The sequence below is a fragment of the Elephas maximus genome, chromosome 3, assembly GCF_024166365.1.
Source record: "Elephas maximus indicus isolate mEleMax1 chromosome 3, mEleMax1 primary haplotype, whole genome shotgun sequence".
NCBI lineage: Eukaryota > Metazoa > Chordata > Mammalia > Proboscidea > Elephantidae > Elephas > Elephas maximus.
The window spans coordinates 179,409,532-179,424,362 of record NC_064821.1 but is presented as its reverse complement, the minus strand read 5'-3'; the positions used below and the strand labels follow the sequence as shown (position 1 = coordinate 179,424,362).

Here is a 14,831-nt window from a genome sequence, read left to right as displayed (position 1 = left end):
TGATCTAGAAAAGAAAATCTACAATTATCTGAAAAGGTTATCAAAATACTATTCCTTTTCCAACTACATGTCTGGATGAGCCTGGATTTTCTTCATTTCAACCAAAACAAGATGTCACAACAGACCGACTTGAGAAGTAGATATGGGAATCCAGCTTCTGTTGATTACATAAGGTATTCCAATTAGATCAATAACATGTACTTATCTTCAAAAAAATTGCTGAACTCAATCTGAGTAGTAAATGACTACAACAGAATTTACAGATTTATCCTCAATCCCAGCTGTACCAATAATTTTACAGCATGGATCTAGAGCATCAGTGTTGTCACTAGTTGCCAACTATCTGCTCTCCCGGATTCAGAAAAAAAGAAGGAAATCAGGACCCTATCCCTGGTTAAATACTGCAATAATCGTCATGCAATCTGTTTTGATTCCTGACTTTTCTTTTCAATTACACATTTTAAGCTCACAGGACTTCAGTAACTATTCATTTTGGTACTCAGTCAACTCTAATAAAACCTCTCTCCCAGGATATGCTAAGATCTGCAATAATTTTACTCCTAAAATCCTCAGAAAGATAGCTGGATCCTAGGACAGAACTAACAGAACTAGAGTAATCTATTAGAATCAAATTGCCAGGGATGATGAATAAAGTTTTGTGCTAGGTTAAAAAAGAAAGACAGAGATGGAGGACATTTCTCTACACTTTCCAGTTTTTATTCCTACTGGAAAGCAAATACATACACGCTGAAAGAAAGGAACACTGAAAATGAAAACCCAAATGTCTGTAGATGTTGTACAAAGAGTATAAATCAGTAAAAAACTGCTGAGGTGAAGTCCTTGGGAGTATAGATATCTAGGGTTTTGAATCTAAGAAGAAAAGTTGTTAAATATATATATGTGTGTATATATATATATATATAGCAAAGTATGTAAACTGGTAGAAAATGAAGAAAAAAGTCATACAGGGAAGAGTAAGCACGTCATTTGAATGAGAAACAAATTATTATAACGGTTTCATGATTCAATAATAAGATAAACATTTAAAGTAAGAATTTATAATGTGAGAGATTTATCAATTCATATAGAGTAGAATTTAGCAATGGGTTATATATATAGATATTCTTTCTCATATTCATATGGAAAAGGAGCCTATTTCTGTATATTACTCTTACATTTGTTGTTAAAAAAAAACCCATTGCCGGTGAGTCGATTACGACTCATAGCAAGCAAATAGGGCAGGGTAGAACTGCCCCATAAGGTTTCCAAGGCTGTAATCTTTACGAAAGCAGACTACCTCATCTTTCTCATGCAAAGTGGCTGGTGGATTTGAACCACTGACCTTTCAATTATTAGCTCAGGGTTTAACAACTGTCCATTTGTCACAAAAGGCTTAAAATAAAGGAGTTACAAATAATGACATACGAACATCATACTAGTCTCTTCAACTTTACTCAATCTCCCCCCCAAAAAAGGACACACAGAACTATGTGGAATTATATAGCCACAGAAATTATATACTATTGATATTATAGTCTTTGGAAAGGTAAGTAAGTAGTACTATGGAAAAATAGCCACGGAAAATAGTAAAAAAAACCTGTTGTGTCAAGTTGATTCAACTCATAGCTACACTATAGGACAGAGTAGAACTGCCCCATACTGTTTCCAAGGAGTGCCTGATGGATTTGAACTGCCAACCTGACATTTTGGTTAGCAGCCGTAGCTCTTAATCACGGCACCACCAGGGCTTCCATGGTAAGTAGAAAGAGGTATTAAATGAATAATGCTTCTTCATAAAAAAGTAGGAAACTTACATTTTCTCCTTTGTCACCCTTGCTGCCTTTTTGCCCTGGTTCACCAATTTCACCCTATAATTGAAAGATTTGAGTTAAGGTTTATCTCTAATATGTCACACTTGTCATTGCATTTTCATCATTATCATTAAGGTATTTAATTATACTTCTAATGTAATTATGTGTTAGTGTTTAATGTCATTGTTTAAAAATATCATTGTTTAAAAATGCAAGGTCGCTTTGCTTCCAGCTTTCAAGTATTGACAAATATACAAACACAGGTAAATGTAACCTTGAAGAACACCGAAATTGGATTTTTAATAAAGAAAACCAATTTGGGCTCAAATATCACCATTATAAACTGATCATAATGAAAGTACATTGATTTATTCAGAAATTGAATTACATATTAATCAACAATTGTTTTAGTTTTCTTCCTAGTTTTTTTTTAAAACAGTGCACATTAGCAGAGTGACAGTCCACAAAATTGTGTACAGTATTTTACAATAATATTCAGAAATATATTGAATTCAAACACTTAACAACAGAGCCATGTATTAACAATAAAATCCCTGAAGTCATATGCTGGTAAAAGATAGAGAAGAACATGGTTATGACATATGTAGCTCACTCTTAAATCTTACTGTGCAATTTCCAAGATATAAAGACTAAATGCATGTAAGTGATAGATCTCTTTCATTGTATTTCAGGAACAATATATTTAAAAAAATTAGTAATCAAACTGACATTTTCTTTTATTGTTCCTTTATTCCTTTTTCCTGTTTATGTATCACACACTACTTCATGGAATATGTACTAATTTTCTAACTTTAATACAAAACTGGTGAACAAATGGAAGGTGTATGAAATATTGAAAAAGGTATACTTCGATCTGGCATCTAATAAAAAAAATGATCAAATTCAGAATTCTTGGAGAAAAAAAGAAAAGCTTTTTCTGAATGTACTAACATGAGTAAAAACACTAACCTTATCTCCATCCTCTCCAGGAGAGCCAGCAGGACCAGCCGGACCAGGCAGACCCACAGGACCTTGTACTCCATCTCTCCCTGCGGGGCCTTGGGGACCTTTTTCTCCCTGTATTGAAAACCCAGCAGATCATTAATTTCTTGTTAGAAACCCCAAAATTAGCCATATGTTATAACATTTTAGTGCTGCAACAACATTTATATATTCATACACTGGCTTCCATATTCATCAAGGAAATTTTTGTGTTCCTAAGGAAATTTGACCATTCAAAAAATCTGTGTATTCTTTATAGAATATAGTCAAGATTTCATAACTTTGTACAAGACAGTATTCCTGATTGCACACAGTGGTTCTTTTATTCTCTCATGCAATCTGGGAACCTACAAATCATTAGGTCCTGCATTTCACCACCTCAACCCCTTTTCAGTGACTAAATTTTGTTTCATCTCTGAATTATCTCTCAAATATGTTCATTTAATTTTATCTCCATCACTAACCCCTTATTCCAAAATACTAGTATCCTTTGTCTGAACTGCTAAAATAATCACTTGCCTTTTCCACATCTATTCTTACCTCCTTCCAATTTATTCTCCCACACTGAAACCAGAGGGTTAATCAGATCATATTACCACCATTCTTAGGTCAATGTGCCTGTTTACCATTACTCCTAAAATAAAGATAAGTTGTTAATGTGGCCAATCATGATCCAGCTCCTATCACCTGCCCAGCGATATCTAGGCTCCCCTCACTTTGTTCTCTGTATTCCAAACCCTCTAGACTTTTTTTTTTTCAGTCCCATAAACTGAATGCCATGCCCCTTCTGGTCACACGACCTGATAACTTGCTTATGCTGTCCCTTTAGAATGGAATGCTTCTATGAGGACCCTTCATCTAGTTAATTCCTCTAGTTATTCTTTATATCTCAGCATCAACCTCCTTTCCATTAATCTATTGTCAACCCCCATTCTAGCTCAGGTTCCTCTCTTATAAACTAACATGTAACACTACATTTTCTTCACAACACTAACCAGTGTTTGTATTTGTACACGTATTTTTTGATTCTTTGATTATTATCTAATTGCCTCACCAGGCAGTAAATTCTGTGAGGGCAGGAACTGTGTCTGTTTTTGTATTCTATGGCTTTCTAAAGGCCTTTGACTCAGAGTAGCCACGTAAGAAACACTTGTTGTGTTATTTAAATAATTAATGATAACAAAATATCTATAAAACAAAGTCAACTTGTTGACTCTGATTTATTACTTGTTGGTTTCCATATGCTCTTGTTTTTCACAAGTGTGCCATAATTATCATGTAAACATACCCCTGATGTCACTGTGGAGGTCTTCCAGATTCATTACATTAAACATCATGGTATTTCAAATCTATCCGTATTCATAAGATCTGCTGTGCTATTTATAGTGAACTGCACAGCTCTGAACACAAAAGGTGATTCAGCTATTTCTCTTTCAGTTAATAAATTTTCTTGCTAGTCTGAACTCCAGAGTTGACTCTTGTATAAGAGTATTTGTAAACAAGACAAATTAATCTCATCTGCCTTCATTATAGCACACATAATCTTGAGCCAGGAATCACTTGCTATTTATTTCTTTGCAATACATTCTGTGAGGAGGCAGGAAAAGTCTTTCCATTTCTTTGCATCAGTCTAAATTTAGATTCTTCATTTATAACTCTTCAAGATGACATAACTCTTCCTCCATTATGTATCTTCTGGCCCACAACATAACATGACTACTGGAAATACCCACCTCTCCATAAGCAGTCGGTCTTTATGTCACCACTTCTACCTACCCACTTATACACATAACTAAATCTTACCTTCGAAAAAGTTGATAGAATTGGCTACACATTCCCACTTGACTTGGCATGGTCTTGTATTTAGACCATACCTACATACTCAATTATTACTACAATTCAGAGAATCTATCTAACCCTCTTCACTCGAAAGCTATTTATTTTCTGGTTATTAATTCATTCTTCTTTATGAAAGCTCTGGTTCATACCCTGATAATAATAATAACACCTATTATTCATTAAACACTTTATTATCACCATTCTGCAAACTGTTTTAGAAATATAACTTCATTTAAATCTCACAAAATACTGTGGCTATCTTTTTTTAAAGATGAGAACACAGATCCTCATCTGCTTTATTGAGATGTGAAATAACTTAGTCAAAATCATCAACTAAATAAATGATAGGAGTGAGCTCCTAATTCATTTAGACTGGCTTCAAGTCAGCAGCTCTGAATCTCTTAGCTTCCTATTATTTGTAATTTATTTGTAAAATAGGTCAATAAACACATAATACAATAATCAATAATAATTAATAAGAAGTAATGTAGTCTATCCTATTAGTGCTTTCACCTGCTGCCCCACACTTGTGTCTCCATGGCTAATATTTGAGGTGATCCTTATCTACCAACTCCACTCCCTTCTCATCTCTTTCTCTTTGAGCCCCACTGTAATTATTTGAAAGTCACAAATGCCCAGCTGACCAAGTAACAATCTCTTTTTTTTCACCTCTTAGTATCCTTTGTCTTTTGCCACCTTCAACGAAGGAGACTCTTTTCTCTCTTGGCCTATGTGACAGTGTGCCCCTAGATATTTTTCTATCACTCGTGGCTCTCTTTCTCTCTCTCTCTCCCTCTCTCTCATTGGATCCTTTCAGACCTCCCACCCATTATTCTCTCTAAACATAGATCAAGACCTTGGTTGTCTTCCTTCACCATTACACCACAAAGGAATTTAATAACATGGTGTCAAACACCACTTTTATTTTAAATGAATCCAAGATTTAAAATCCCAGTACGGTTCATTCTGTCTGGATTATATACACACATGCTTGAAATTATAAAGTATTATTTGGAGTCTATGCTTTCTTATACCCCCACTCCAATTGCTGAATGCTATTTATGGTTGGAACCTGATTTTCTCTATGTATTGAATCTAATACTTTCTTTCCATTTCTGCAACTGCCTGTAACACAGATGCATTATTAACATAGCTTCCTATCTGTAATCCCTGCCTTAAGTACCTCAACACAGTTAATGGTTTTCTTTCAAAATCATTCTCCCCAACAAAATATTTCTGTTAATACGGTGAGTGGAGGAGCTCCCTTCTCTTTACCTGCTTTACAGCCCTCATTCCCCAAACAATCTGATTGATCTAAACATGGAGATGCTGATTGGGCCACCGTTATTGCCATAGATAGGTCATATGGATATTTATTGGACAGTGGTGGTTCAGTGGTAGAATTCTTGTTTTGTATAGGGGGTATTCAGGTTCAATTCCTAACCAATGCACCTCAAGGGCAGCCACCAACCATCTGTCAGTGGAGGCTTTCATACTGGTATAATGCTGAACAGATTTCAGCACAGCTTCCTAAGATGAACTAGGAATAAAGGTGTAGTGATCTACTCCCCAAAATCAGCCAAAGAAAATCCCGTGAATCACAACAATCCAATCCACAACTGACCATGGGGATGGTGCAGAACCAGGCACAGTTTAGTTCTGTTGTGCTTGGGGTCATCATGAGCTGGGTGCTGACACCAAGGCGACAACAACTTATGGTGCTTGTGTTTCGCTTTCTCTCTTCCAAGCATCTAGTGAGTGGCTAAGAGGGCCAAGGACTTGCCTTCCACGGGCTCTATCTCTTGTTTCTCTTCCTTCATGCAAGCCTAAACTTGCTAATAATCGCATAGCATTTTTGTAACACACAGATGCTCATAGCTTTTAAGACCCAAACTTTAGATTGGGGTTCAGGGACAGGTAAAAGTCCACTTAACATTTAGCAGGTGTTTCAATTAGTTTTTTAGGCCTCTGAATAGAAGCTTATGGGTAATATGATGGTTAATTTCATGTGCCAGTAGTTAACCCAAACACTAGTCTAATTGTTGTTCCATGAGTTAACGTAATGTAATGTAATGACCACCCATAATGTAATCAATCCATAAGTTAAAAGGGAGTTTCCTTAGGGTGTGTTTTGCCTCCAGACTATAAATAGATATTTTGGCAGAACTCTCTTTTTACTCTGTAGGTTGCCTGACCTATGGATCTTGGGATGCAAGCCTGCAGCAGTCACCAGGCTAACCTAAGGACTTTGGATTTGCCAAGCCCAAAATCGTGTGAGCTAATTCCTTCAAGTATGACAATTTCTCTCCTCTCTCCCTCTCCCTCTCTCTCTGTCTCTCTAACTTGTTCTGTTTCTCTAGAGAGCCCTAAGACACGCACATTCACTCAACACTTTTATTTCCATTTTATGATATTGTACCTGAGTAGACACTTCCCTAAAAAAAAAAAACCTGCCTAATACAGTGTCAGCTTTATTTTCAATAACTATTTGTTGAATGAAATAACAATTGAATGAACATGCTTGGGGGAGGGAGTAATGAAGGAGAAGGAGTGAGCAGGGCATTTCCTTTTCCTTTCCATAGCCATAATGGATCACCAACAAAACTCAGGCCCAAATCCTAGCACTTATAAGATCTTCCATTAATAATTTCTCATGCAAATTCTTTTCTTATAATCATTTTAAATGCTTTTCCATACTCTCCATTTTCAGTATTTTACTTCTTCATAAAGTCAAGGTATTTATCCACTTTTTAAAACTCATCATTCAATATATTATCTTCACATAACTCTTAAATTCTGTAATTGTTATATTCTCAGTTTGTATAAAAAGCAATGTATATCCCTTCTTTCCATATTCACCTTTGATTGTGTGGTGCCAAGATACAGGCACCCTGGATTTTTTAATAAACTTGTTTGAAATGGCCCTACCTTTTTTTTTTCCTAACCCTTCCTGGTGCCTAGTATACGACAAAGTTGTTTGGGTAAACCTTTAGTTTCTGAGTTTGGTTGGAAATTGTAAAAATTGCAAAAGGAAATAAAGATGAATCTTTTCCCAGTTGCTTATCATTAATGTCTCAGAAAATAATATCTAAAATGAAGTGCTATTAAATTTTCAACAAATTTACTTAGTAGGAAATAAATATTGCTTTAAAAATTCTCAGCATATTAAAGGTGCTTTTTATGACACCCAAAAATTCTATCCACTGTGAAATGGCCCCATTCAAACATTCTAACTGATTTCTGACAGGTAATGGATTATAGAAAATAATTTTAAAAAATTTGGAAACACTTGAGTAATAGCATAGACAAAATGATGAGAGAAAATACCTGGACAATGAGAGCAATCCACTTGCTGAAAGAGAAATCTTAGCGATAAAAAAGTATTTGAAAATCATAGGCTTAAACTGAATTCTATATGTCAAGACTTATGTGTATATAAAATTATTCAACTTAAACATTTTGGTGTATTATGGCCAGCAATTCTTACCTACATTTGCTAAATGATGTTGTGTTATAATCTTGGAGAAAGGAGAGATTTTTTTTTTCTTTTTTTAATTAATATGATTAAATTAAATGCTGGAGGAAAGATCCTGAGAATGAAACCTAAACTCAATGAATAGAATAGTCTGTAATCCCTTAAATATAAATTTTAAAAATTCAATAAAGATAAGATGAAATAATTGGTCAGATGTTTTCCATTCCACTCACTGTAAATCAAAGCCCAAATTACAGGAGATGGGCAGCCACTATCTACGGGTTTCATTTACAGTCTATGGAAATGATTGGAAATGAAGTTATACTGCAACAGGAATGAAGAGTTCACACTTTTCTAATATAAAGCAGCATGGTATAGTTTTAATCAAAACTCCAATTTTATATTTTAAAAGAAGCAAAATCAGAACACTTTTTTACATTAATAATATCCAACTCCCTCACAGGTTTCATAAAGTGTGGAAAAATGTCATCTCCTTTAATTGAATTTGAAATTTTCTCTACTATAAATATAAAAAGAAGTATGTTTATATGCCGGGCACATCTGCAACAGGAATGCAATGGGGTATGGAGACCTAATATTCTTGAATGAAAAGTAATAACTTTTACAGGGTAGCAGTATAATATATTTTCTCCTTGAAATTACTTACAGGAGCACCTTTCTCTCCAGCTGGACCAGGAGGACCCTGGGGTCCTGGACGCCCTGGCAAACCAATTGGGCCAGCTGTACCTGCTGATCCACGTTCTCCTGGTGAACCCTGGTACATGAGAAAAGAAATACTTTACTATTAGTGATGGAAAGAGAGAGACTGTTTAACAATCACTTAACAGTGGAAACTTCCAGTCTAGCAAATAATGCCAAAGTAACTTTTAGACAATTGTAAGCTCTCAAAGAGGAACAGTTGTATTAACTATATGACAAATAAATTTTTAGCCTTAATATTAAGCAGAAATTAAGGTTAGGAAATATTGATGGGAGGAAAAATATTTCAAATTTGTATAAATTTAACATTTTCAAAAGTTATCTTTTTTCATTTAACTGTTCACAATTTTTCACAATGCTTTACAAAACATATATTTAATAAATACCTCCTATACAATTTTGATATTTCTCTCATCAATCAATCCTAACCTCAGTAACTGCTTAGTATAGTGGCTAAAAATTTCATTAGTCAAACAGTGGGAAGAGCTGTTCCTCTTAGATTCTATACCCTGTGCTTTCTCCAAAAGCGAGGATGTCAATGACTCCCAGTGGCTCTCAACTTAGAATTTCTTTAAATTCACTACTTATGCAATTGTATTGAAATAGTCATTCAATAAAAAGGATTGCAAGTAAAATTCACTACTTAATTCCCTGACTCATTTTTTTCTGATTAAACCACAAGCTATATAGACTGACTACTTTTTTAGTTGGTCAGCTATCTGAATGTTGAAGCAACTAAAATAAATGGAGGAAATATAAAGTTGAGACTATAGAGGATAATATAAAAGTAATATAAGAAAAAGTGATTTGGTTTCTCATTTTCTTTTTTAGGACTAACTGAACCACTGTTTTAGTCTTTTCTTAATTATTGAATATCTGAAACTTGTGTGTCCTTGATTCGACTGGGACTCATAGCACTCTGTAGGACAGAGTAGAACTGCCCCATAGGGTTTCCAAGATGCTGATGATGGATTCGGACTGCCGACCTTTTGGTTAGCAGCCTGAACTCTTAATCACTTCACCACCAGAGCTCCATCTTAAACTTAGGAGACAGAAATAAGTGGTTAAGAGCTATGGCTGCTAACCAAAAGGTCCGCAGTTCAAATCCATCAGCCGCTCCTTGGAAACCCTCTGGGACAGTTCAACTCCAACCTATAGGTTGTTATGAGCCGGAATTGACTCAAAGGCAATAGTTTTTTTTTGAGGGGGGGGGGTTACCAAATTATGGGTAAAAGGAATTGTGAAATTTAAACTTCATATAGACAAAAAGTGGCATGTTGGGGCTATAAGCAGATGTTTAAAAAACAAACCCATGAAATGTTCTTCATATTGCATAATAATGATTTAAAGAAGGGATGGGTGAGTAGTAAACTTTTAAAAACCAACCAAATATTCCAAATTCTAAAGAGGAAGCTACTGTTACACAAGAAAACTGCAGTTCATGTCTTTTAGATAATAAATACCTACACTTCTGTCAACATATCTTCTTTATAATTTAATAATATTAAAATATTTATATGAAAAAGGGCCAACCACAAGTGGTATAGCTGTTAGTCCAGGTGGCAGATGTTTGTTGATAAGAGACCAGTACAAAAAAAAAGAAAAAAAAAATAGAGTTGTCTAAATGTTTTATGCTTAAGAAGTACAGCTCTAAAAAACTGAAAAGAATATGACAATGCTCAACGAAAGTCAACATAAAATGTAACCAGAGTTATTCCGTTTCATTCAGGTTAACATTAATATCCCTAAATAGAAATCATCATTTTTTTGAGATGCAAATTTATCAAGGATTAATGGGCATCCAAGGTAAATATATTACATTTTTGTTTTAACATTTCACTTGCAAAACCTCAGAAGAGGATCACTGCTGATTAGTGCTACCGAATCAGAAATATTTCTCTCTAGTGTCGAACTATTTTATTTGCAATTAGCTATACAAGAAGAGATGCAGTTTTGATCTCTCAGGCCATGATATCTTTCTAATTTCTCTTTTAAATCTAAACTCCCAACTGTCTAAACATGACCTGAAGAAGGTATCACAGTAGGCTATGTTGTGGTTAACAGCTATGAGACTGGAAGAAAAAGTGAAGAATCACAAGAAGGTGGTGGGGGAGGGAAGGGGTAATATTTAGAGAACTTACAATTCTGCAAGTAATGAGCCTACTACTTAATCATTACTGTGCTAAGTACTTTGGATATATTATGCACTTTCGTTCCTGTATGATTTGCATATTTTTTCAGGTAAAGACCTTAAAGCTCAGGGTCTAGCTGATGTGACCTGATACACTACATAATTGTTTTTTTTTTTTTTTCCTACAGTACTGACTACTTCATAAATAGAATTTATTTTTTTTTTTTTCTGTCAGATGGCTTCTACCCACATAATTCATACATATTGTGTGGTTAATAGATAGAAGAAATGTGGGCAATTAAGGTCACTTCTATCAGAACAAGCTTACCATTGGTTGAACACTCTCTAAAATGAGAAAGCTTAAAACACTTTACAGGGGCCTTCATCTCCTTTGTCCAAAGAGTCATTTTCCATCATTTATTTACTTCATACAAACTTTGCCATAAAAGTTATTACAATTTTTGTTGTGTCCTTATGTTGTGTCCTTATGGTTTACAAATTTATTGTTTCTCAACAATAATAACAACACATAATTATTTTCAGTTTTGAAAACTAATCCATAGATCACACCACTGAGACACTAATGGATTTTCGACCTGTTATACCTCTGACATGAAAGGTTTCCTTCTTATCTAGGCAGAATTCTGAAATAGTTTTGGTTCATGCATCTTTTTGAGAATATACTTTTGTTTGGTCTTCTCAGAAAAATAAGTGCATGCACATACTCACAGTTTTTGGCTTGCTTTACATTTTAGCGTTCTAATGTGAAAATTATTTTCTCATAAAATATATTTCTCACTCTTCCTCTAACAAAATGTGCCTAACCTGACTTTTCACCTTAACCTTAATGCAGTCTTTGCCTCTGAATACTTAATCACACTTATCTCCTCATTTTGAAAGTTTTTGGTCCTCTCATGTACTATTCAAATTCCAGCCATTCTTCAGGCTCAAGTTATCTACCATCCTACCAAAAAACTGTAATACTCTGAGAATTTGAAACATGATAACCCAGTGCCATCGAGTCACATCCTTCTAAATAGTCCTCACATAGTCTACTATAATGCTGTCGGTGTTCAATCAGTATGTTCTAGATAAATTAAAATAACATTTGCCATTCTGAATTTTGTCTCGCAGATATATCCCTGATCTTATCATTAATATTTCCAAAAGCAGAAAATATTTACTGCATGCATTTAAATAAATATAATATAAATAATAGTAATAATACATTTAGGGACATAAAAAATTAGAATTCTGTATTTTTTAAAATAAATTATATGAGTATGATGAAAGTTAACAATTTAGGAGGAAAAAAGGTATGCATGTGCAGTCAACTAAGAAGTCTCTAAATTTGTTGGAGAGCATCAATTGAATGTGTACTTTCCTTACAAGCTATAGTATCAAAATTAAAAGAGACATATGTTACCTTAAGATGAAAAGAAAACGCATAAAGAAAAATGACTCAGCAAGAAAACTAAGTGGAACAAATAAACTGTCAACAACATACACACAAAAAAATGCATCAAAATGGCAGCACTAAACTCTTAACTATCAGTAACTATGATGAGTGTAAATGGACTAAATGCACCAATAAAGAGACAGAGAGTGGCAGAAAGGATAAAAAAACACAACCCATCTATATGCTGCCTACAAGAGACACACCTTAGACTTAAAGACACAAACTAAAACTCAAAGGATGGAAAAAATATATACATCAGGCAAACGACAATAAGAGGAGGAGTGGCAATACTAATCTCTGACAAAATAGATTTTAAATTTAAATCTACTATAAAGGATATGGAAGGAAACTATATAATCATTAAAAGGTCAATAAAACAGGGGGACACAACCATAATAAATATTTACACACCCAATGACAGAGCTCCAAAATATATAAAACAAACTCTAACAGCACTGAAAAGAAAAATAGACAGCTCCAAAATAGTAGGAGGCTTCAACACACCACTTTCGGTGAAAGATAGAACATCCAGAAAGAAGCTCAATAAAGACATCGAAGGTCTAAATGCAACAATCAACCAACTTGACCTCATAGACATATACAGAACACTCCACCCAACAGCAGTGAAGTACACTTTCTTTTCCAATGCACATGGAACATTCTCCAGAATAAACCATTTATTAGGCCATAAAGGAAGCCTTAACAGAACCCAAAGCATCAAAATATTACAAAGCATCTCTTCTGACCATAAAGCCATAAAAGAAGAAATCAATAACAGAAAAAGAAAAAAAAAAATCAAACACATGGGAACTGAACAACGCCTTGCTCGCAAACTACTGGGTTGTAGAAAAAATTAAGGAGGGAATAAAAACATTCACAGACTCAACTGAGAGTGAAAATACATCCCACCAGAATGTTTGGGACACAGAGATCAACTTATAGCAATAAATGTATACATCCAAAAAGAAGAAAGGGCCAATATCAAAACATTAATTGCTACCACTCGAACAAATAGAAAGAGAAGAGCAAAAAGCCCTTGGTCACCAAAAGAAAGGAAATAATAAAAATAAGAACAGAATTAAATGAAATACAAGATAGGAAAACAATTGAAAAAGTTAACAAGACCAAAACTGGTTCTTTGAAAAGATCAACAAAATTGATAAACCACTGGCCAAAGTGACAAAAGAAAAGTAGGAGATGAAGCAAATAACCTGAATAAGAAATAAGATGGGCGATATTACAACACACCCAACTGAAATGAAAAGAGTCATAACAGAATACTATGAAAAATTGTGCTCTAACAAATTTGAAAACCTAGAGGAAATGGACAAATTTCTAGAAACACACCACCTACCTAAACTAACACAAACAGAGGTAAAAAACAAAAAAAAAAACTAACACAAACAGAGGTAGAACAACTAAATAAACCTATGACAAAAGAAAAGATTGAAGAGGTAATTAAAAAACTCCCAATAGAAAAAAAGCCCTGGCCCTGATGGCTTCATGAAGAATTCTGCCAAACTTTCAGAGAAGAGTTAACACCACTACAACTAAAGGTATTTTGGAGCATGGAAAAACATGGAATATTTCCAAACTCATTCTGATGAAGCCAGCATAACCCTGATACTAAAACCAGGTAAACACACCACAAAAAAAGAAAATTACAAACCAGTATCCATCATGAACATGGATGCAAAAATCCTCAACAAAACTCTAGCCAGTAGAATTCAACAACATATCAAAAAAATAATTCACCATGACCAAGTGGGATTCATACCAGGTATGCAGGGATGGTTCAACATTAGAAAAACAATCAATGTAATCTATCACATAAATAAAACAAAAGACAAAAACCACATGATCTTATCGATTGATGCAGAAAAGGCATTTGACAAAGTCCAACACCTATTCATGATAAAAACTCTCTGCTAAATAGAAATAGAAGGGAAATTCCTCAATATAATAAAAGACATTCAAACAAAGCTAACAGCCAACATCATCCTAAATGGAGAGAGTCTGAAAGCATTTCCCTTCAGAACAAGAACCAGTCAAGGATGTCCTTTATCACCACTCTTATTCTACACTGTGTTGGAGGTCCTAGCCAGAGCAATTAGACTAGAAGAAGAAATAAAAGGCATCCAAATTGGTAAGGAAGAAGTAAAATTATCCCTATTTGCTGATAATATGATCTTATACACAGAAAACCCTAAAGAACCCACAAAAAACTACTGGAACTAATAGAAGATTTCAGCAGAGTATTGGGATACTAGCTAAACATACAAAAATCAGTTGGATTCCTCTACACCAAAAAAGAGAACCTCAAAGAGGAAATCACCAAATTAATAGCATTTACAGTAGCCCCCAAGAAGATAAAATACTTAGGAATAAATCTTA

General features: G+C 34.4%; 1 protein-coding gene across 2 annotated transcripts in view; it reads right to left on the bottom strand.

Moving 5' to 3' along the window:
• The window catches only part of COL11A1 (collagen type XI alpha 1 chain), a 257,545-nt gene that overhangs the window by 61,880 nt on the left and 180,834 nt on the right, over positions 1 to 14,831 (bottom strand). For both annotated transcript variants that reach the window (XM_049880227.1, XM_049880228.1), the window contains 3 exons: positions 8,795 to 8,902; positions 2,781 to 2,888; positions 1,815 to 1,868 (listed from right to left, as the gene is read on the bottom strand). In XM_049880227.1, the coding sequence (XP_049736184.1) occupies positions 1,815 to 1,868; positions 2,781 to 2,888; positions 8,795 to 8,902 (270 nt within the window). The remainder of the gene's footprint in view (positions 1 to 1,814; positions 1,869 to 2,780; positions 2,889 to 8,794; positions 8,903 to 14,831) is intronic.